At 59.4% G+C, this 23208-nt stretch overlaps 1 protein-coding gene across 2 annotated transcripts; it reads left to right on the top strand.

The window, feature by feature from the left end:
• The first annotated feature begins 412 nt into the window (after window positions 1-412).
• ZNF653 (zinc finger protein 653) lies at window positions 413-15583 on the top strand. Of its 2 annotated transcripts, none has more exons than XM_032627611.1 (9): window positions 413-764; window positions 4043-4086; window positions 5920-6135; window positions 11129-11734; window positions 11874-12051; window positions 12156-12267; window positions 13395-13509; window positions 14391-14490; window positions 14779-15205. In XM_032627611.1, exons 1-9 carry the CDS (start codon window positions 466-468, stop codon window positions 14954-14956), a joined length of 1848 nt encoding a protein of 615 aa, XP_032483502.1. In that variant the 5' UTR covers window positions 413-465; the 3' UTR covers window positions 14957-15205. The 2 variants fall into 2 exon arrangements, with proteins under 2 accessions (XP_032483502.1, XP_032483503.1); XM_032627612.1 differs by having other exon boundaries at window positions 444-764; window positions 14374-14490; window positions 14779-15583.
• Window positions 15584-23208: the final 7625 nt, after the last annotated feature.

Below are 23208 nucleotides of genomic sequence, written 5' to 3'. Positions count from 1 at the left end.
GCGTCCCTGTCCCTTTAATGCCTGGTGTTACGTCTTTTCAAGTGATGGAAACATCATCCAGAACTGACGGGTCGAGCCGCTGGCCTTCCGTCCGCCTTTCCTGGACAGCTCCCACCCTTCCTTTGTCATCCCCACAATTCATTCAGGATAAAGGTGCGGAGGAGGAAGCCCCCATCACCCCAGGGTCTACGAGCTCTCCTGGCTCTTTCTTCCCGGATCAGCCTCAAACCTTCAGCTACCCCTTCCGTCTCTGCCTTGTCAGAAAGTTTAACAGAGAAGGGAGTAAAGGGAGAGTGGGTTGTTGCTGGCGCTTATTGCGCGCATGCGCAGCTTCCGCTCTCGATCTTCTTTTGGCGCCGCGAGGCAGTGAGAGTCCATGAGAAATTTCTCGTCGGCGCGGAACATGCGCGCCACTTCCGGCCGGGCTCCTAACAACGGGGGAGGCTAGTAACCAGGGAGGGGGGGATGGCGGAGCGGGCGCCGGAGCCCGAGGCGGAGGCGGAGGCTGAGGCGGGCGCGGGCGGGGAGGTGGCCGCCGAGGAGGGCGCGGCGGGCCGCAAGGCGCGGGGCCGCCCGCGGCTCACGGAGTCGGACCGGGCCCGGCGGCGGCTCGAGTCCCGGAAGAAGTACGACGTGCGGCGCGTGTACCTGGGCGAGGCGCACGGGCCCTGGGTGGACCTGCGGCGCCGCAGCGGCTGGAGCGACGCCAAGCTCGCCGCCTACCTCATCTCGCTGGAGCGCGGCCAACGTAGCAGCCGCCACGGGTGAGGGGGCCCAGCCCGACGGAGGGAGGGAGCGAGGGAGGAGACGCCCCCATCCCCCGCTGAGCCTGGTCCCGCCCCCTCCGCCCCCAGGGCCCCGCCCCTGGCACCTGTGAACCCCGCCCAGCGCCCCGACTGCCGGTCTGGGTCTCTGACTGCTGGTCCTGGGACGCGCCTGGCTCGCGGCCCCGCCTTCCTTCGCTCCGACTGCCCAATCTTAGGATACGCCCAGCCTCTCGACCCGCCTCCTGGGCGCTTGGCCCTGCCCCCTAGGGCTCTGGCTGCCCAATCCTGGTACGGGCCCCACCTCCAAGCATTCTAACGGCCCCGTCCCTGGAAGGGCGGCCCCGCCTCCTGAGGCCTGAGGGGCCCGAGGTCCCTGCTGGTCCCAGGCGTCTCACGTGCCTCATTCCCTAAAACTCCCACAATGTAGCCTGGGGCTGTGACTGGACACCCCGGGCCACCCAGCCTTACCCCTCATGAGGTTCCGGTGACCCACCTGGGACTGCGTGTGGCCCCATTCCCACACTGGAATGGGGCCACTGGGGAGGCCCCACACTCCCAGAGCACCCCTCACAATCCAGATCTCACTCCCCTAAATCTCTTGGCTCTTGGGGAACACCTCTGCCCAGGGAGACTCAGGTGAAGAGGAAACCCCGAGTTAGCTGCTCAGGTGGAGGGCAGAGGCCTTTGCATTATCTGAATCTCGAGAAAGAGCAGTATGGAAGGAATTTTTCTCTTCTTGCCTTATAGGTTGATGTGATGATTAAATGAGTTAAAATACAGCAGAGCGCCTCGAACGGTGCCAGGCACATAGTGAGCAGTCCGGATATTAGCTGTTATGATGATGTTTGTTTCCTGTCACAAACAGTGCTGCAACAAAACCCTTGCTCTGCCCTGGTTTTCACTTGTACACATTCACATGCTTCTCTCAGGGGAGATTCTGAGGGCCAAGAATCAACCAGAACCTGCTGAATTGTACCCACCCCCTCCCCAGGGTGGCAGGCTGGTTTATATGCCCAAGAGCAGGGCAGGAAATGCTGGGAGCTTATAAAACTTCAAGCCAGAGTCCCAGCTATTAGAGTTTCTGATTCAGTTAGTCTGGGTGGAGTTGCAGACCCTGTATTTTTTTCTGAAGAGCTTCCAGGGAGACTTGATGTACAGCTGGAGTTGAGAACCACTGACCAGAGGGAGCCCCTGGAGGTTCCGAAGCTGAAAGTGGTATTTACAGAAGCTTGTCTGGCTGAGCTGGAGGTGTGTGGGAGCTGTGCAGGACTGGGGCAGGGGCACTGAGACAACCCAGGCAGTGTGTGGCAAAACCTGACCCCGGGGCACATGAGTAGTCAGGAAAATACACTAAGGGATATTTATTCCTTCAAACTGCATGGCAGTTCTGTGTGGGAGGCACTGCGGTTAACCCCACTTCACAGATGGGAAAACTGAGGCCTAGAGGGGCCCAATCCTGCTTGAGGTCACACAGCCAGTCAGTAGCAGAGATAAGACTTGAACTCGGATCTGACTGACGCCAAGTCTGTCTCCACCACGATGTGGCATTCCCCGCACCCCAGCCGTGGAGAGGCTATGAATGGGTGGAGGTGGTCATGGGTGTTTGGATTTGGGTTTGGGTGAGGATCTAGGCAGCCAGCCTGGCCCCTTGGAGGGGAGGTGGAGCCTTGGGAGGGGATAGAGGCTCCCGGGATGGTACAAGGGGACATGGATTCCTGGGCAGAGGGCAGAGCCTGGGCAGGAGCCCCAAGGAGCTGTCCTGGGCTAGACATGGGGTGTTGGGGCTGAGTATTGCTATCAGGCTGGACAAGAGTCACTTAGGGTGGGCGGTGGAGCTGAGGAGAGACCCTGGACTGGTTGTCAGGACATTGGTGGCAAGAGCGTGGCCCCAGCCACAGCGAGGAGACCCGTGTTCCAGTGCCTGGCTCTGTGATAATACTGAGAATCATAATGGTCATCGTTACCATTTGCTGAGTGATTCTTAATTACCAGGCTCTTTACAATGCATATGACCCCATGCCAACCCCATGAGGAAGGTACTGTTTTGAGCCCGCACTACACATGGGGAAACTGAGGCACAGGGAGGCAGGGTTACTCACCCAGGGTCACAGAGCCTGCTGCTGTGGTTTAGAAGAGGAAGAGCAGGGAAGCAGTCTGAGTCAGGTGGGCAGACCCTGAAGCATGGTGGCAGGAAGGCAAAGGGAGGCCCTAGCAGGTCCAGGAGAGATGGCTCCAAAGCACCTGCCTGGAGCCTGTGCTGGGTCACAGCTGAGTGTGTCATGTAGGGTCAGGAACCTGCTTGGCAGATCTGGTGGCCATCCTGGTGTGGGAGGCCATGGGGGCCCCTGGCCTTAGGGTCTGCCCCTGCCCTGGGCTCCCCAAGGCCATGGCTCACTGGGACACACAGTCAGGGTATTGGGACCCAGGCAGAGCGGGGAAGGCCCTAGAGGTAGGCGGACATGATGGCGTGGCCTTTGGGCCTGAGCTGGCTGCAGGGTCAGGACCCTCATAGAGCAGGCAGTTAGGGCCCAACCATCTCCCCAGGGCTCTGGGTCAGCCTCAGGACCAGGATCTGCAGGTCCTTGGAGGGGGTAGTCCAAAGTCAACTCCATGACTGTTCTACTGGGTAACAAATGACCACAGACTTAGTGGCTTTAAAACCCCACAGATTTATCATCTCACATTTCTGCAGGTCAGGAATCTGGCACATTTTAGCTGGCTCCTCAGGTCAGGGTCTCAGGAGGCTGAAATCAAGGTATCAGCACGCCACAACGTCACCTAGAAGCTCGCCCAGGGAAAGATCTGCTTCTAGACCTGTTCAGAGCATTGGCAGAATCCATTTCCTCCGGGCTATACGGCTGGGGTCCCTGCGGTCTTGCTGACCATCAGCTGGGACTGCTCTCAGCTCCACAAGGTCGTTCTCAGGTCCTGGTCCCTCACAGGCCCCCTCATGCTCTCAGCTCCCAGTCTCTGACTTCACCAGGGCCCTTTTAAAGGCTCCCCTGATTAGGTCAGCCTCCCCGAATAAGCTCCCTCTTGATAATCCACTCCCCAGCCACGGGACCCTGGACCCTCAGTTTCCCACTCCGTGAGGTGGTTGATGATAGTAGACCCCTGCCAGGGCTGCTGTTGGTGCAGGAGAGCCCAAGTGAAGGGGCAAGGGAAGTAGACCTGGCCCGGGAAGCGGAAGCCCACATTCTACCCCAGCAGGATTGGCATCTCATCATCCATCAGGCCCCAAGCTCACTCCCCACTGCCCCCTCTCTCTGTTACAGGAAGCCTTGGGAGCAAGTCCCCAAAAAGCCAAAGCGGAAGAAAAGTAAGTGGGGCTGCAACCAGGGTGGAGGTGGCGTTGGGAGTAAGTTGCTTTGTGGTTGGTTCCCTCCCTCCCTCAGGGACCGCTTGTGGAGGGTCCACGTGTGCCAGGAGCCGTGCAGTCCAGGACAGACCCAGCCCTGCCCTCCCAGAGCCCGCAGTCTCATAGGAAAGACAGGGGACAGGCTGAGCAGGGCTGTGGTGGGGAAGTAGAGCATGGGGGGGCCCAGAGGAGGGGTCTGACCCAGCCTGGGTCGGGGGTGGGGATGGGATAGGAAGGGTTGGAGGGGCCCCGAACCTGTGCTGTGCCCACCGGGGGTGCTCTCATCATCCCCATCTGACACAGAAAGGCTGAGTCACTGCCCCAGGCTGCACAGCCAGAAAGTGGCCAGGCCAAACTGCAAACCCAGGACCATGTGTCTCCCGAGGGGTCCCCTTTGCTCCTCTGCTCTCCTGCCCGGTGCGTGGGAGTCAGCCGGGGAAGAGCCAGGCAGAGCAGAGGGAACAGCTTGTGCCCAGGCCTAAAGGGCATGTGGTGTGCCAGGCTCCAGGGGAGCCGGGCGTGGGCAGTCGGAGCAGAGGCTGGAGTGCGTATTCCGACCCCCTGAGCATGACCCCTGAGCCCTGGGCTGTGGGTCCCAGGCCATGTCCAGCAGGGTGAGGGCCGGTGGTCCAGGGCCGGTGGTCCAGGGACGGCGGTCTGATGGCAGTGAGCCCCTCTACTTATCATGGTGCTCAGAGGCAGAAGCCGAGCTAAGACTGAGACCCCCAGGCCGAGACGTATGTCCTTGGTCCCCCGGCCCCGTCATCTCCCAGCCCGGAAGGTCAGGGGCACACCTTCAGAGCTGAGTGAAGGGCGAGGGGCAAGGCAGGTGTCTAGAGGAAAGGGCACAGCCCTTGCAGAGGTCCTGAGGCAGGGCCATACTTGCCTAGTTTAGGAACAGGGAGGAGGCCCTGAGGCTCGAGTGGAGTGATCCAGGGCAGCAGCAGCAGGAGGTGACAGGGCAGAACACACAGGGCCTGGTGAACCTCAGGGAGGACTTTGGCTCTTACCCCCATTGAGGTGGGAGCCCTAGTGGATTTTTTATATTGGCTGCATTGGGTCTTCGTTGCTGCATGCGGGCTTTCTCTAGTTGTGGCGAGCGGGGGTTACTCTTCCTTGCGGTGCACGGGCTTCTCATTGCAGTGGCTTCTCTTGTTGCAGAGCAACGGGCTCTAGGCGCACGGCTTCAGTAGTTGTGGTGCGCAGGCTCAGTATTTGTGGCTCGTGGGCTTAGTTGCTCTGCGGCACGTGGGATCTTCCCGGACCAGGGCTCAAACCTGTGTCCCCCACATTGGCAGGCAGAGTCTTAACCACTGCGCCACCAGGGAAGTCTGCCCTGGTGGATTTTGAGTAGAGAAGGGATGTGGCCTGACTCAAGTGTTCAGAGACGCCCTCTGTCAGCTGCCGGGGGCAAGGGTGAGAGCTGGGAGACTAGGGCCGAGGGACTGAGCTGGTGCGGGCGGGAGACGCTGAGTTGATGAGGACGCTTATAACTGTAACTAACAGCTGGCAGTCGTGTGAGCACCTGCCATACACCAGGCTTTATTATGTATATGACTTGACTCAAACAATGAGGACATTCCCTGCCAGTCTCTGTTGTCTCTGGGGCAGGTCTCACATCTCTGAGCCTCAGTTTCTTCATCTGTAAACTGGGGACAGGCCTGGCTAATACTCAGGAGGGTGTCTCAACCCCCAGAGCTATAAGACCCATGTGGTTCTGGGGGCCGTGCTGCCCAGAGAGGGTGGTAGGGGTGAGCCGTGCCCCTCATGCCTGCCCGTGCCCCACGTGCACAGGGCGGCGACGCAACGTAAACTGCCTGAAGAACGTGGTGATCTGGTACGAGGACCACAAGCACCGCTGCCCCTATGAGCCACACCTCGCCGAGCTGGACCCCACCTTTGGCCTGTACACCACGGCTGTGTGGCAGTGCGAGGCTGGGCACCGCTACTTCCAAGACCTGCACTCGCCCCTGAAGCCGCTCAGCGACTCAGACCCTGAGAGTGACAAAGGTGGGTCTGCGAGGGGAGGGCTCCCGGTGGCCTCCAGTGTTTGGGGCTCTACAGCCCCTCATGGGCCCTGCCAGCCTCAGGCCAGCCTCGCGGACCTCACAGCAGCTGACATGGCCCTGGCTCTGGATGGCCTTGCAGTCTTTGAGTCCTTGCAGAGCCCAAGAGCTGGTCCCCATTTTGCGGAGGGACAGCCAAGGTACGGCGCAGTTTGCTCATCTGGGCCTGAGGTCAGTTGCAGGCAGGGCTGAGGTCCAGGAACCTGGCTCAGCGGCTGGAGGGACAGGCAGGTGCTGGGCCTCTCCTGGCCTCTTTGTTCTCCTTTACATTCTCCGGCTCTCTCTCAGGCTCTGCACTGTCTCTCGCAGCCTCACCCTCTTTCCCGCCCTCCAGCCTGTTCTCCTCCCTACACCCCGTTCTCTGCTCTTGAGTTTTCTCTTGTTCCTGATCCTCCCCTTTCACCTTTCTGTGTTTCATCCTCTCTCTCTCTCTGTCTCTCTCTCGCATCTCCTTTCGTTTTCTCTCTTCTTCCCACTGTCTCTCCTCCATCTCACTCTCTCACTCCCATTTTCATCCCTTTCTCTCTCCTCCACACCACGGCCCCACCCTCCCCATCTCTCACTGCCCAGCCCCTCCCCTGCCATCCCACATTGGTTACACACACATGTGAGCTGGAGTCCTTCTCAGGACTGGGGGGGACTCATTTATGAAGGTCCAATTGGCCCTGGTAGGGGAGCAGAGGAGATGCCATGGGTGGTAAGGGGCTGCCCGCCTGCCTCGGGGGCTTGGCATCAGGGGGAGCATGGGGCCCTCTGCCAGGCACCCTGCCGGAGCTGAGGGTGGGGTCAGTTACCAGGGCTGAGCCCGCGCTGGCAGGCATCTCTGAGCAGGTGGCATCCCAGCTGGCCGAGGGGAAGCCGTGGGCGAGAGGTGTTCCAGGTGGGCACCCCAGCCAACGGCTGTCCCGCTGTGTGTCAGCCAGGCTCCCAGTGTGCAGCCAGCCCCCCGGCCGTCTTGTCCTCCCGACTCCAGGCCCTGCCCCAAACCACCCTGAGTCCTCCGCAGCCTAATGACAGCCCTGTCATTAGCAGTCGAGGACACCAAGGCCCTGGGAGTAATGTGACTGGCCCATCTGGCACTGGGTCTGGCTGGGATGGGGGTGGCACCCAGAGGAGTCCCCTGACAGCCCAACCCAACTCTGATACCAGTGCCCTCTGGATCTGGGCTCTCAGGAATGAATGCTGGGATCAATTAGCCAGATCTGCTTTGGGCACTGGCGGGCGGGGGTGGGGGGTTCTGTGAGGGAGTGGCTGTGTCCCTGTCCCAGCCTGGTCCCTCAGCAACACCCTTATCAGCTCTCTGCCGAGGGCGGCCCTGCCACCTCGCCATCAGTAAGAAGACCTCGCACCAGGACTGTGGGAGGCCGGTGGGTGCCCTGCCAATTCTGTCATTAATGTCATTATCAACTGGCAAGAAGTCCAGTGTCGGCTTAACAGCTGGACATTGTAATTGGGGATCCACGCACAGGCCCTGGCCGTGCCCCCAGCTCACTAGGCAACTGCCCCCTCCTTCATAGCGGAGCCACGGGGCTCAATCCACCCTGCAGATTACAGGGTGTTAGAAGGAGGGGCGATCCCCCTACCCCGCCCCTGCTGCTGCCCCAGGGCTGAGTCAGGGATGGGGTGTTAGGATAATAACGATAATGGGAAACACTGATAGGGTGCTTACTGTACGTTCTACTGTCCTGTTTACTCATTAAATACCCCCAAACACCCCGTGAGTAGGTACCAAGTTATCCCCAGGCCCAGAGAGGTTATAAGGCACCCCCCCTTCACACAGCTGGAGGAGTGGGCACCAGGATCCCACCCCGGCAGTCAGGCTCCAGAGCCTGCACTCTCCATGTGACCTTCTGGGAGTGTAGAACACGTAGTACCCAGACAGCATACCCCAACTGCGTCACGAGTGTGTAACTTAAGGGACAGTCATTCATTTTTCCTGTCCCCAGTTTCTCCCTGCTTGCAGACATTAGCACCAAACACCTGGGTAAGATGCCAGCCCTCTTGGCCTTCATCACAGCCTTGGTCATGGGTTCATTCATTTTTATAAACATGCACCCAATGTGTACCAAGCAGCACTGTGTACCTGGGCACTGGGGCCTATGCACAGGGACCCCCTTCCTTGTGGAGTTTACGGTATAAAGGGGAAGCAGACAGTAAACAAGATAAACAAGTAAAATCTAGAGTGCAGTGGAAGGCGGTAAGTATTGGGGGGAAAATAAAGGAGAGAAAAGGGTGCTATTTGAGACCAAGTGGTCAGAGGCCTCCCTGAAAAAATACCATTTGAGGAAGGGTCTGATGGAGGGGAAGGAGGGAGCCCACGCAGGTGTCTGAGAAAAGAGGGTTCAGGCAGAGAGAGTAGTGAGTGCAGAGGCCCTGAGGCAGAAACCTGCCTAGTGTCCCTGGGCACAGAAGGGAGGTCAGTGGGGCTGGAGAGGAGGTGACAAGGGCACACGTTCAGGCTGTGTGGCCATGGTGAGGGCTTTGGCTGCTACGCCAAGTGAGTTGGGAAGGGCGTTAACTGAGGTGAGACCAGCTGCCGAGATAGACGCACCCCAGCTTCTGTGACCTAACACAGCTCACTTCCCCCCACATTCCGGTGAGACTCAGCTGTATCGCACACCTAATGGCAAAGGATGCTGGGACATGTAGTCCACCAGGTGTCAGGAGGAAGAGACGGGTTTGGTGAGCAGCTGGCCTATCTCTTCCACAGGAAGTGATGAGCAGATTCTCAGTCAAAGAGGGACGTGACCTGAGCAGGTGTTCACAGGCTCCCCCTGGCCAGTGAGGGGAGGACAGACTTGGGGGTGGGCAAGGATGGGAGCGGGGGCACCCAGAAGAAGGAACTGCGTGGTCCTGGCAGAGGGCTGGCAGGGCCGTGACCAGGGTGTGCGGGGGAGGTAGGAGAAGCCGTCAGCCTGGGGATGTATTTTGGAAGCAGCGCCAACAGGTTTTGCTGACAGATTGGAAGTGGGTGTGAGAGAAAGGGAGAAGTCAACGAGAGCCCCAGGACTTTGGCCTGAGCAACTGGAAGGGGCAGAGCTGCCGCCCGCTGAGACGGGGATGTCTGTGAGCCATGCAGCCTTTCTCTGAGGGAAGATTTGGAGCCCAGAGTCTGAGATGCCTGTAAGACCCCTCAGAGGGAGCAGTGGGGCGTGATGGGCTGCAGCTCCGCGGGAGGTCCAGGCGAGAACTGTCCACTGGAGACACTGGGGTATGGGTGGTGACGGTATAATAAAAATAGATGCAGGCAGACCTAGGCGATATTGCAGGTTTGATTCCAGACCACCGCAATAAAGTGAATATCGAAATAAAAGGAGTCTCACGAACTGTTTGGTTTCCCAGTGCGTATAAAAGTTATGTTTACACTATACTGTGGTCTATTAAGTGTGCAGTAGCATTGTGGGAAAAAAAAGGTACATTCCTTAATTTAAAAATACTTGGTTGCTGGGGAATTCCCTGGCTGTCCAGTGGTTAGGACTCTGCATTCCCACTGCAGGGGGCACGGGTTCAATCCCTGGTCAGGGAACTAAGATCCTGCCTGCTGAGTATGCTGCTCGGCCAATGATAGATAGATAGATAGATAATACAATTTTTAAAAATAAATAAAAATACTCTATTGCTAAAAAAATGCCACCATCATCTGAGCCTTCAGTGAGTGGTAATCCTTTTGCAATAGTAACATCAAAGATCATTGATCACAGGTCACCGTAACAAATATAATAATAATGAAAAAGTTTCAACAGTTACCAAAACGTGACCCAGAGTGATCAAATGCTGTTGGAAGAATGGCGCCAATAGACTTGCCCGAGGCAGGGCTGCCGCAGATCTTCAGTTTGTAAACAGTGTTTGTAATGAGCCCCTTTCGCAAGAGGCCCCTTGGGAACACACCTGAGTCTAATGAAGTGACTCAGGGAGGGGCCCCTAGATAGCTTTACGATGGGGGCTGGTCCCCAGAAAGGCCAAACCCAGGGTTAGCTCTCAGCCCCACCCCCAGCCCCCAGGAGCAGATGGGGGCTAGAAACTGGGTTATAAAAACTCTTTTATTTTTTATTTTTATTTTTTTGGCCACGCCGTGTGGCATGCAGGATCTTAGTTCCCCGACCAGGGATCGAACCCGTGCCCCCTGTTTTGGGAGCATGGAGTCTTAACCACTGGACCGCCAGGGAAGTCCCTATAAAAACTCTTAAACAGTGATCCGAGAGCTTCCAGGTCGGTGGACACGTTGAGGCGCTGGGAGATTAACGTGTCTGTAGAGAGCATGGCAGCTCCGTGGCAACCCCCAACCTCCCCCCGCCCCCCTGCCGATTACCTTCCTTTGTGTATCTGTTCATCCGGCCATTGCTGAGTTGTATCCTTTATAATAAAACTGTAATCAGAAGTAGAGCACTTTCTTGAGTTCTGTGAGTTGTTCTAGCAAATTACCAAAGCTGAGGAGGGCGCTGTGGGGGACCTCTGCTTTATAGCCGGAAGTATGGGTGACCCGGGACTTGTGACTGAAATCTGAAGTGGGGGCAGCCTTGTGGGACTGAGCTCTTTAACCCTCAGGGTCTGACACTGTCTCCAGACAGATAGTGTCAGAACTGAATCGAATTGTTGGACACCCAGCTGGTGTCAAGGATGAGAATGGTATGAGCCCGGTGGATACCCTGGGATGAGTGGAGCGCTGAGGAAAGGCCCCAGTGAGAGCCTCCCAGGCTCATAAGAACAGAAGAGGCTGAGCAGGGGCCACCAGGGAGGAGCCAGGAGCCTGAGTGTGGGTCTGGAGGCTGAGTCAGGAGAGCATCTCAAGGAGTAGGGCCGGCTGTGGAGGATATGGACCGAGCTGACCGCTCTTATGGGGGTAGGGGAGTCACAGTGCTCAGCCCCTGGGGAGCCTTCAAGCAATACCAGCTGCCGCCGCCACTGTCGTAACTGTCCCCTCTCCTCTGTCACCACAGTGGGCAATGGCCTGGTGGCCGGCAGCTCTGACTCGTCCAGCTCCAGCTCCGGCTCCGAGGAGCCCCCTGAGGGCCAGCAGGCCAAGGCGACAGTGGCGATGGCGGCAGTTACCCCCACCAGCCCAGCGGGCAGCAGCGGGCTCATCACACAGGAGGGCATGCACATCCCCTTCGATGTCCACCACGTGGAGAGCCTGGCTGAGCAGGGCACCCCACTGTGCCCCAACCCGGCCAGCAGCGGGCCCGAAGCCCTGGAGACAGTGGTGTGCGTGCCGGTGCCCGTGCAAGTGGGCCCGGGCCCTAGCACCCTCTTTGAGAACATGCCCCAGGAGGCACTGGGTGAGGTGGTGGCCAGCTGTCCCGTGCCAGGCATGGTGCCCGGTTCGCAGGTGATCATCATTGCCGGCCCTGGCTACGATGCCCTCACAGCCGAGGGCATCCACCTCAACGTGGCAGCAGGCAACGGTGCCCCCGGAGGGGGCCTGGGTGATGAGGTGCCCTGCGCAATGATGGAGGGTGTGGCCGCCTACACCCAGACAGAGCCAGAGGGCAGCCAGCCCAGCACCGTGGACCCTGACGCCATGACAGGCATTGAGACCAAGAAAGGTCTGGGGGGCCGTGCCAGTCTGGGGGGTTGGGGGAGCCATGATGGGACCTGGGAAGGGGAGGGCGAGTAATGGCCCCAGAGGAAGCTCCTCAGCAGCCTTAGTCCCCACGGACACTCACCCTGTGTCCACCCCCGTAGAGAAGGAGGACCTGCACGTGCTCAAGAAGGAAAAGGAGGAGCCGGTGGCCCCAGAACTGGCAGAGCTGGCTGCGACGGTGCCTGAGAGCACAGAGCCCGAGGCAGAGGCAGACGGGGAGGAGCTGGACGGCAGCGACATGTCAGCCATCATCTATGAGATCCCCAAGGAGCCCGAGAAGTGGGTGCCGGGGCAGGCGGGGGAGAGGAGGGACGAGGAGCGGCCCTCGGGCCCGCAGCCCTCCTGGTGTCAGAGCCCCGATCCCATGGGCCCTTCCCCTCCAGGAGGCGGCGAAGCAAGCGATCGCGGGTGATGGACGCTGATGGCCTGCTTGAGATGTTCCACTGCCCTTACGAGGGCTGCAGCCAGGTCTACGTGGCCCTCAGCAGCTTCCAGGTGAGGCCGCCATCCAAGTGGGCTGGGTGGGACTGCTTCTGTGTCGGGCTGCCTGCGCGCTGGGTCTGGGCAGTGCGGCTCGTGGAGGGCCCCACCCGGCCCCTCCAGGTGCCACTGGCCTGCCTGCCGTGCACCCACCCAGCCCCAGCTGATCTCGGCCTCAGACACAGAGAGGCAGCCGTCACCTCTCTGCCCTCCCCTCCTGCTCTCCAGCCCCAGCCATCCTGCCTCCTCAACCAGGCACGGTCTCTCTCTGCACACCCCGGGGGCCTGCCTGGTCCTGGTGGCTCCCCACAAACTACCCCTCTTCCCGCCGCCTGAACTCTTTCTGCCTTTGCCCAGGCCACCCTGTCAGCTCACGATGCTTCCTCTCCAAGCTCAGCTGAGGACGCCCCTCCGCCAGGAAGCCCACCCTAGTCCCCCCAGCCCCGGGTCACTGCACTACCAGGACATACCTGCCGTTTGCCCTCTGAGGTCTGGACAGGGTGCCCTGAGAGCAGAGACAGGATCCCGTCACATCCCCACTCCTGGCGCAGGATGTGGCACCAGGAGAACTTTGAATTTGCCAAGTCATGTTTTCATTAAGCACATGTTGAGCACCTGCCGGGTGCCAGGCCTGGTGCTGGGCGCTGGAGCAGTTGTGCTAGTAAGTTAAAGAATGAAAGAACAAAAGAATGAATGACTCGGGGGCTGCCTGCTCCAGGCGCTAGGGGCAGCTTAGCACTATGCAAAGTGCCACTGTGGGGCTGACAGCCCTGGACTCCGGTCCTAGCCCGGCCACTGCCCACCTGTGAGACACGGGCCAAACCACTAAGCCTCCAGAGTCTTAGTTTCCCCATCCACAAACTGGGCTCATGGCTGATCCCCTTCCCATGGTTCTGACAAGGCTGACTGATGCCCCAGCCCAGAGCCTGGCTGGAGTAGGTGCTCAGTAAGCTGCTCTTTGATCCCAGTTGTGCCCCTGGCCCCCGGCTCGGATCTGGGAGTCCCTGCCCAAGGGCAAGGGCAGCCCTCTTCCTCTTCCAGGGAGGCCAGCCCTAGCTGGCCCTCATCTGTCCCCACCCTGGAGAGCTCCAGAGGCGGGCCCATGGCACCCGCAGCCCCATTCCTGCCCCTCTTGCCCCCAGAACCACGTCAACCTTGTGCATCGGAAAGGGAAGACCAAGGTGTGCCCTCACCCCGGCTGCGGCAAGAAGTTCTATTTATCCAACCACCTTCGGCGGCACATGATCATCCACTCAGGTCAGGCCGGGGAGGGGCTGGCAGCTTGAGCCAAAGGCACGGTGGCCTGGGCCTGGGAGCTGGGGCCGGGGCCGGGGCAGGCAGGGCGAAACCCAGACACGGACTGCCCCTCTCTGAGCCTCCTCTGTGTCCACCACAAGGGCTGGTGTGAGACGGTGGAAGTAAAGTGGTTGACTTAGTGCCCACTGGGCACCTCCTAAGTAGTCAGTCAGCTGTCGCTACACGGGTCCCAGGGACATCTGCTATTCTAAGTCATGTGGAGCTGGGCAGGGGTTGGCTGTCTCTTCCCCAACTTGGCCCTTGGCCTCCCCACTTCCGTGAGCAATTCTCACGTGGGACTCAGTTCCAGGACTGAGCGGGGGGGACAGTGAGCCACCCCAGGTGGGCAGGGTGGGGAAGTGAACTTGGGACAGGATTTCTGTTCCGTCTGCTCCAGTCGCCTCCTTAACCCAGGACACGGGGTGCGGGCCTCACGGGGAGCACTGGTGCCTATACCCAGCAGGAGGGCACAGCTTCAGATTTTTCGAGAGGCTGGAACTTTGGATTTTTATGTGAGATCACCACAATACGTAAAACATTAGAGTCAAATTCAGCCCCACTTTAGCTTGGCAGTTTGCACCCTGTGTACCTCAGGGATCCGAGTACGCATTCCTGCTCTGCCCAGTCGCGTTCCTGGGCAGCCTGTGAGCCTCATGCGGGGCCGTAGCTGTCCTTTGTTCTAGCTGCCTTAGCTATTATAGTCGGCATTCGCGCCCAGAGGATGTGGGCTTTAGTCTGCCTGCGCCCAGAGGCCTTGCGCACTACTGGGTCTCGGCAATGCCGCAGTGACCCCACAAACCCCTCTCTCGACGGCGGCCTGCTCAGCCCCGCGTCTCCCCCAGGTGTCCGTGAATTCACCTGTGAAACCTGCGGCAAGTCCTTTAAGAGGAAAAACCACCTGGAGGTGCACCGGCGCACGCACACAGGCGAGACGCCTCTGCAGTGAGTGACGGGCTTCCCGCGAGGGGCTGGGAGGGAGGGCATCCGGGCCTGGACTCCCACAGGGCAGCTCCCAAGGGCGGGCAACGTCCCCAGCGTTGCATCCGTGGGGTTTCCAGAGTGCTCCCACCCCAGATGGTGCCCCCCCACTTTCCAGGGGTCTGCCCAGCCTTAGTGGTTGTGTCCCGCCCCTGAGGCGGCCCCTCCCCGGTGCTGCTCCCTTTTGCCCCGCCCTCTCTGACCCCGCCGCCCCCCCCCCCCCCCCGGTGCCTCCCGCGTGCTCCCCTGCAGGTGCGAGATCTGTGGCTACCAGTGCCGACAGCGTGCGTCGCTCAACTGGCACATGAAGAAGCACACGGCCGAGGTGCAGTACAACTTCACGTGCGAGCGCTGCGGGAAGCGCTTCGAGAAGCTGGACAGCGTCAAGTTCCACACGCTCAAAAGCCACCCCGACCACAAGCCCGCCTGATCCACCCAACCACTGAACGCCCCTATTTATTCATCCCATCGGACACCATGCCCGAGTCTGCCGGGGCCGGGACAGCCGCGGCCAGCCGCCAGGACCTCGGGCCAGAAGGAGGCGCCTCTGCCCCGCTCCAGGGCTGGGCCCTCAGGGCAGGTCCCCCCGACCCCGCCCGAGTTTTGGAGCTGGCACCTGGGGCTGCACTGCTGGGACTGTGTCAAGAGAGCAGAACGAGATTAAAGAGCGAGAAAGGAGCTGCTCTTCCCCTAGGCCTGGATGATTGGGGGAAGGTGGGCCCCTCTCTGTCTCCAACCTGGTTCCTTCCCGAGCAAGACGGGGGCAGGGGCAGATGCCCCTACACACCAGACAGCGCTCCTGCCCTTTCTTGTCAACCTCTGCTCTGCCTCGGCTACCTGGGCCTGGCAACCCTAAACACTCCCTCCTCTGACAGGGTCAGGTGTGGAAGGTTGGGGGCCCTGGAGGCTACTGAACATGTCCCAGGTCTCAGGATCCTGACTCCCTCTCCTAATCCCTCATAGAACACTCATTCCTCGTTCTCAGAGAGCTCAGGGAGCAGTTGGGGAGATGTCCAGTAAGCCCCGAAGTAAAACCATCTACAGCTGTGACAAGCGCCGTGCAGAAAATAGAGTGATACGCTAGTTCCTGGGAGTGCTGTTTAGGTTGGTGGTCAGGGAGGGCCTCTCTGGGGAGGCCTTTGAGCACAGACCAGAATGACGAAGAGGTTCCATCCCTGAAGAAAGACGGGGGAGGCAAATCCCAGGTCGAAGGAACAGCCAGTGCCAAAGCCCCGAGGTGGAACGGGTTCGGCGTGTTCCTGGAACAAGAAGAAAGACGGGGGAGGGGATTTGGCAGCGGCGGGGCGACTGCACTGGCCCCATTTCCCGGAGGATGATGCTGAGGCCGCCTCCTCCTCCTCCTCCTTATGCGGGCTTTCTGGGAGAGGGACGGGGAGCGATTCCAGGCCACGCGGCCGCCAGATGGCGCGCAAACCTCGTGGGCCCTGGTGGCCGCAGCCACGTGACTCCGGGGACCGCAGCCGCGAGCCAGGGCACGTGCCCGGGGGAGCTCTATGGCGCCACGCGCAGAATGGCCCCGCCGGCCCCTCACCAGCTCGTGGGGGCGGGGCAGCAGCTAGGCCTCATTTTATTTTTCGGACTGGGAGCTACCCCAGCCGGGGACGGATGAGTTGGAGAGGATGAGCGAGTCCGGCTACTGGGGCCGCCCCCGCGAGCCTCCCCGCAAGGCTCAGTCCCCTTTCGCTATCCCCGCACAACCGGGAGCCAGCAGTTTCCATGGGAACTGCAGCCTGGTCTGCGCGCCCAGGAGTAGCTTCCTTCCCGGCACAAGCACAGTTTCCGATCCGACAGGAGCGAGGAGGAACACGGGATGGGGAACAAGCCATCGCTCGGGGTCCCCGGGGTCGGCAGCCAGGTCGCCCTGGCAAATCTAAGAAGGGCCAACCGGGGATCCGCATCGCCACCGCCCAGATTGCGCGGGCCATTATGATTGGCCTTCCCTTTCCATCGTCGTGGCAGCGCTGTCTGCTGCTCGCGCTCCCATTGGCTCAATCTCGAAGGCATCGTCCCTCAATTGGTCCTCTCGGGGGCCATCCCTGATTGGTCAAATTAGGCTCTCCTCGCTGGGTTTGATGGCACGCTCGGACAGTCTGGAGCTTAAAAGGGCGTGCACGGACGAGGATAGAGTTTGGATTGCGACTCTCGGGTTCGGGGACCCGGGCTACGCAGCCCGCAGCGCCCTGGACAGGGCCGTCGGACCGCTGTCTGTGGTGCTGAAGCCTCACTCAAAGGCTCCCCTAGTGTTCTAGTGAGAACACCTCCTCGCGCCTGGTGGCCGCCCTGACAAAAACGTGCACTCGCGCCCGCACACCACAAGAGACTGCGCCACCCCCTATCGCCTGACAGAAAGGCCAGGTCCCGCTTAGCAGAGAGGGAGTGGGTCTCACAGGCGGACCAATCACGAGCCCGGGAAGCCAGGACATTTATATGGCAAAACCGTCCACCCGAAGTTTATGGGGTCCGAGACGGCCCGATGGTTTACTGGGTCTTCAGGGCACCGAAGGAACCCTGAGCCCCAAACTTCTTCACTCCCTTTGGAGCAGTGCCCCTGCACTGTGGGATGCCCATTCCCCACCCCCCTTTAAACCTTAGAGACACCTAGCCTGCTCAAAATCCACAGGGTTCCAATTCCTTCTTCAGGCTGACTAGGTCCCCAGCCACCCCCACCTTCCTCCCTTGGTCTTGGGACTAAGACTTATGGTCCTCCCAAACGTGGGGACCCAGGCCTCTGCTCATTGAAGTCTAGGTTCCTCGTTCCTCTGCAGTGCTCTTGGTGGACAGCACCTCCTGAAGGTAGTACAATCGAGCCATCAATATCTCCTCGCCCTCTTTGCTCCTCCAGCTCTGGGTGCTGGACAGAGGGGAACCCTTCCTGTCTTCCGGGCAGAAAGCCCGCCCAAGAAAGGGCGCCAACGCAGTAAGTAGGATCCGTGAGGGCAAAAGGGCCCGAATCTGGCAACCCGAGGCCCCAGGATGTGCCTTCTGGGCGTGCGAAGTCCTGGCCAGCGCGCCCTCTCTTCCACCTGCCGCGCCGTCGGGCGCCGCGAGGAGGCGGGGCTCGGTTGCCGTAGCCAATAAGCGACGCCGGCGCTGGCAGCTGCTGCTATAAAGGGCTGGGGGCGGCGGCGGCGCGGCCCAGAGCGCGGAGCGCGCAGCGCGGGCCGGAGGGAGGGAGGGAGGGCGGGCGAGGGGAGAGGACTGAACACCGGGGACCAGACGGGCCGGGCCGAGGGGCGGCGGCGAAAGGCAGAGCGCAGCGATCTCTGTCGGGAAGCGCAACCTCCTCGGGCCCCGCGGGGCCAAGCAGGGGGCGTTCTCAATCCCGCGCCCGCTCCCTCTTTCCATCCCCTGCCGCCCGCAGGCCACCCCGGGGCCCGGTTATCCGCGCGCGCGTACCCGGGCTCGGGCCCGTCCCCGGCCCTCGAGGGAGTCGCTGCCCTCACCGAGACCTCTGCAGCGGCCGCACCAGAGGCCGCCCGGGCAGGACCCCGGCGTGAGCATCGAGCGCCCCCCAAGGAGTGCACGACCCCCGGAGCCACCCTCAACACGGACCGCGCCCGCCGGGCACACAAGAATGGTCACTGTAGGTATTCCCCTGTCGCTGAGAGGGAACCTAGTCGGAGAGGGGTTAGGCACAGGCTCCGAAGAGATGGGAGGGGGGGTAGGACCAGGCCTAGCTAGGCCCGGGTGGGGGGGGTAGGACCGAGCCTCGGGGCCTGAGAGTGGACAGAGCCGCGCCCAGAGTGCTGGGGGCTCTTAGAGTCTGGCTTGAGAGGCCTTAGGGAATCGAGCTGCGATTCGGGGGACATCCTACGGCGCCCTGGGGGCGGGATTGCCCCCCCTTCAGCAGGCCTGATGGGGGAGGGGACGCCGCGGCGTAGGATGCTTCCTCCATCCAGGCCCGGACCCAGCAGGCCTCCCAGGCAAACGCAGGGCCCCAGTCACTGGTGCTGGGCCAGGACAAGGAGGCAAGGAGTCCCCGAGAGCCCCAGGGAAGGGGTGGCGTCGGATCGCGCGCCCTGGGCCTCGACCGCGCCCTGGAGCCGGGCGTCTCGTCCTCAAGCCCGTCGACCTTGCGGCAAGCGGGGAGGGGAGAGGAGGGGGCGCGCCCGGCGGCCCCGCGGGCCCGCCGCCACCGCCGCCGCGTCCCTTTGTTTCTCGGCGCTTCTTCGCGGGCCGTAGCCTCGCGCGGGCGCCTCAGACTGCGGGGAGGGGGAGGGGAAAGGAGGGCTTGTAGGGGGTGCTCCGCCGCTCCTGGGCCCCCGCCCCCGGGGGATGGGGTAAGGGGCTCAGGCAGGCCCCCTAGGCCAGGTTCAGGCGTCCCACCCCGCCAGAGCTCTGGGCCGCGGGATGACCTTGAGCGCGCCCGCCCGCCCGCGCCACTCGCCCCGCGCTCGGGGCTTTCAGCAGCCACAGAGCTGGTCAGCTCCCGAGCGCCCGGCCACGCCCGGCCACGCCCTTACTAACCACGCCCCTGCCCCGCCCATCTAAGCCCCGCCCCAGGGGCCCCAGGGGCCCTGCCTCTTCCGAGCCCTCGGATTTCCACTGGCAGCCCGGGCGTATCCCGGGGGCGGGGCTGGCCAATTCTAGACCCACCCCAGCTCCACCCCCGCCCCCGCCGCGCGACTCTGCTCCCCGCGCCGCCGAGCGTCCTTTGTCTGGTCCTGGCGCCGGCGCCTCCTTCTTCCGCTCTTTCTGTCTCTCGGGTCTCTGTGTGTGTGTCTCTGTACACTGTGTCTCTTCCTGGATCTCTTTTTCGAGTAGTAACGAGCACAGTGGGTGGGGGGATGCTCAGCACTCCCTCCACGCCTGGGCCTCTCCCATACTAGACCCTGGGACCCACCCACCTGGCTCTGAGAAAGGCCTGAGAGAGACCACCCTTTTCTGCTGTGTGACCTCAAGGCAGCTCCTTCCCCTCTCTGTGCCTCACGCTGCTCACCCTGATCTAGGAACGTGAGCGAGGCCTCCTGAGGACCCTCAGCACCCCCACAGCAGTCCAGCATACATTGCTCCGATCTCTGCCCTCATTTGAGAAGGGGAAGCTGATGCACAAAGGGGAGAGGGTGTGGTCAGAGGTCACACAAGGGCCTTGAAGCCCTTGGAGTCCTGGTCACTCCAATGGAGAGTACTCAGGCAGAGACCCATCATGGGGACAGGCTGGGAGGAAGTGAGGGGATGAGTTGAGACAGTGAGGGCCCTCCCTGCATGGAGGGAGAAGGGCCCAGAAGTAGGAGGCTCACTTAGCACCACGTGGTGGCCCAGCCTTACCATGCATAGCCACTCAATGCCCTATTGTTGCCAGTACCCCGGCATCTGTCACTGTGACTAGGGCCAGGGGGCACAGCTGGGGGCCAAGGGGGTCTGACACAGCAAGTAACCTCAGGTGTGTTCATTGCAAAATCCATATGTCACATGTTTGTATAATGGTGCAAAAGAGTTGGAGAAAGGGTGAGAGAAAGAGGGAGGGGGAGAAAGAGAAGCGTTCAGAGGGGAGAGGTGGACAGAGAGGAGAGATGGGGACAGAGGAGAAGAGAGAGAAACTGAGGGGAAAAGAGGGAAAGAGAAACAGAAAGAGGGAGAGACCCAGAGGAAGAGCTGGAGAGAGTGGGAGGGGAGGTTCCCTTGCTCCATCTTTGATCTGCCTTCCTCCCCTCTGACTTCACCTCTCTATCCCTGTTCTGGGACAGCCCTCGAAGGTCCCTGTGAGCCCTGTGTCATCCCAGGCCACGCATTTGCTGTGGGCTGAGGCAGGGCGGGTGTGGCCTCCACCAATCCGATCCCCATTAGCAGCTCAGCCGGCTCAGCCTCGGAGGAAATGCGACACTGATCCCTCTAAGCTCTGGCACAGATGGGAGGGAGATGAGGTGGTGGTGAGATTAGTGGGCTGGGCCTCAAGATCCTGAGTGGGAACCCCCCAGTCACCTCTTAACCCCACCCAAGTTGAGGACAGCATTTCCGGGGGTGGAGGACCAGTAACCCTGTATGTAGGCTCTAGGGTCATCAGATCAAGGGGTCAAACCCTAACACCATCGCTACTACTTCCCTCTGTCATCCTGGGCAAGTCACAGGTCCCATTTACCCTCAATTTCTCCATCTGAGAAATGGAGATGATCTCCAGCTTTCAGGGTGGTTGTGGAAAGGCAATGAAAACAGCACAGGCTCAGGGCCTGGCACATAGTAGGGCTTCCAAAGCTGGGATCTGATGTGTCCTGAAACAGTGGTTTATGTACTGCTGATTGCTTTTGGGGCTCCCATAATAGACATTATCAAGAAATCACAGAATTCTAGCTCGCTGAGCCCAGACAGGAATTCAGACTCCATCTCCCCATACACGGGGGACCTCTGTGCCATATCTTTGGTAGTGGGACAGAGACCTAGAGAGGTAACATGAGTGTCAGAGGATATACAGGAGGGTGGAGCCAGCAGCTGGCATATGGTGGCACCTAGTAAATATTTGTTGAGTTGAAAGAGCAGACTCAGCCAACAAAGTGGGTTTATTTTTGTTTGTTTGTTTATTCTTTTTGGTTTGTTTATTTTAAAATTTATTTATTTATTTATTTTTGACTGCTCTGGGTCTCCATTGCTGTGCGCGGGCTTTCTCTAGCTGCAGCGAGCAGGGGCTGCTCTTCGTTGCAGTGCGCGGGCTTCTCATTGCGGTGGCTTCTCTTGTTGCAGAGCACGGGCTCTAGGTGCACGGGCTTCAGTAGTGTGGCGCACGGGCTTCGTTGCTCCGCGGCATGAGGGGTCTTCCTGGACCAGGGCTCGAACCCATGTCCCCTGCATTGGCAGGCGGATTCTTAACCACCGCGCCACCAGGGAAGCCCCCAAAGTGGGTTTAAATGTAGTGTTGCCCGGGGCTTGGCAAAGAGTGGGTGTTCAGCTTTGCTTTGCTTTGTTATTAGTATTTTTTTTAATTGGCCTTTTCATTGAGAGTGGGCTCTAGAGTCTAAACCCTGAATTGGAATTCTTGGTGCACTTTTTACATGCTACCCAAACTTGTGCAAATCCCTCCTCCTTCAATGAGACTCAGTTTTCTCATCTGTTAAATAAGAATAGAGTCCCATAACATTCAATTTGGGGAGAATTGCCTGGAAATTTTCACATAAAGAATTTTGGCTGGCCCATAGCAGGCCCTCAATACATGGCCATGTTGTTTTTAAAGTATTAATGTTACAAGACCAGGATGCAGATGTGTGGAGAGTACATTACTGCTATATTTCAGGCGCCTGTGGCAGACATTGCTAATCAACCCAGTTTGTGTTCCTGGTGAGCCTGGACGTGGCTTCAGAATAATCCTCCAGGGAATTCCCCCGATGGTCCAGAGGTTAGGATTCCACACTCTCACTGCTGAGGGCCTGGGTTCAATCCCTGGTCTGGGAACTAAGATCCCATAAGCCACATGGTGTGGCCAAAAATGGAAGAAAAAAAGAAGAAGAAGAAGAAGAATCCTCCAGGCAGCTCCCCCAGACAGCCACTCCCCGCCAAATGGAGCTGCAGGGGAGTTGACCCTCTGTACTATCCTTTAAATAAGAATAAATGACAAGGAAACAGAAGGCCAAAGAAGAGCTAAGATTGTCGCTGAAGACATACAGCTATGTGGTGGCAGAGCTGCCCCCAGTGTATTGGCCAGTCATTAAAAACGGCTCTGAAGTCCAACATATCCACGTTTGAAATCAATTTCCCCATTTATGTCACCCAACGTCTCTGAGTTATTTCCCTGGTACCTGACACGGTAGGTGTCAATGGAGCAGGATGATTATTAATAGCAGCATTATGAGGCAGGGCTGGTCTTGTGGACAAGACAAGCCCACTTCCACTTCTCATGACTGCCTGTGTCAGACATAGCTAACTGATCCCAGATTGCCTTCCAGCTGCACCCACAATTGGCTTTAGATGGGTCTCTGGTCACTATGCTGGTGATTTGGAGTTTTCAACAAAGTGGAGCAGAGGTCGTAGCATAAAGACTGTTAAGTAGCATACCTGAGGACACGCAGCTGGGAAGTGTTAGAGCCAGCACTAGTCTTGGTTGGCAGTGGAAGTTGGAAATACAGATGCCCAATCAGAAAATCTCATGCGCAAATCCCTGTTTCACCATTTATGGGCGGCATGATCTTTGGTAATTTTTCAAACATCTCTGAACCTCACTTTCCTCATCTGTTGTCTTACTCAGCTCAGGCTGACTAAAATACCATAAACTGGGTAGCTTAAACAACAGACACGTATTTCTCATAGCTCTGGAGGCTGAGAAGTCCAAGATCAAGGTGTGGGCTGATTCAGCTCCTGGTGAGGGCCGGCTTCCTGGTTTGTAGACAGCTGTGTTATCACTGTCTTCATATGGTGGAGAGAGAGAGATCATCTCTCTCCCGTCCCTTTTTATAAGGCTCCACCCTCATGACCTAATAACCTTCCAAAGGCCCCACCTCCAAATACCACTGCACTGGAGAGCAGGGTTTCAAGATATGAATTTGGAGGGGCACAAGCATTTAGTCCACAGCATCTCTTAAGCAGGGGTAATAAAACCCTCCTCCTTTCAGAGTGGTGAAAAAGAAAAGAAACATTCCCTGTAGAGGGCCTTGCACTGTGCCTGGCACCTAGTATGCACAATATTTGGGAACAATTATGGTATTGAATTTTGGGGCAGGGATGGCTGAGATGATGTGT

The sequence above is a fragment of the Phocoena sinus genome, chromosome 3, assembly GCF_008692025.1.
Source record: "Phocoena sinus isolate mPhoSin1 chromosome 3, mPhoSin1.pri, whole genome shotgun sequence".
In the NCBI taxonomy this organism is placed as follows: Eukaryota; Metazoa; Chordata; class Mammalia; order Artiodactyla; family Phocoenidae; genus Phocoena; species Phocoena sinus.
Note: the sequence above shows the minus strand (reverse complement) of the source record. Positions and strands in the feature narration are given on the sequence as shown.

What these genes read in the sequence shown, in the direction of transcription:
- ZNF653 (XM_032627611.1), top strand. Translation starts at nt 466, where the DNA reads ATGGCGGAGCGGGCGCCGGAGCCCGAGGCGGAGGCGGAGGCTGAGGCG. An exon ending in ATCCCCAAGGAGCCCGAGAA is followed by an intron (nt 12,052 to 12,155) that starts GTGGGTGCCGGG and finishes CTTCCCCTCCAG; the next exon opens with GAGGCGGCGAAGCAAGCGAT. An exon ending in GCACATGATCATCCACTCAG is followed by an intron (nt 13,510 to 14,390) that starts GTCAGGCCGGGG and finishes CGTCTCCCCCAG; the next exon opens with GTGTCCGTGAATTCACCTGT.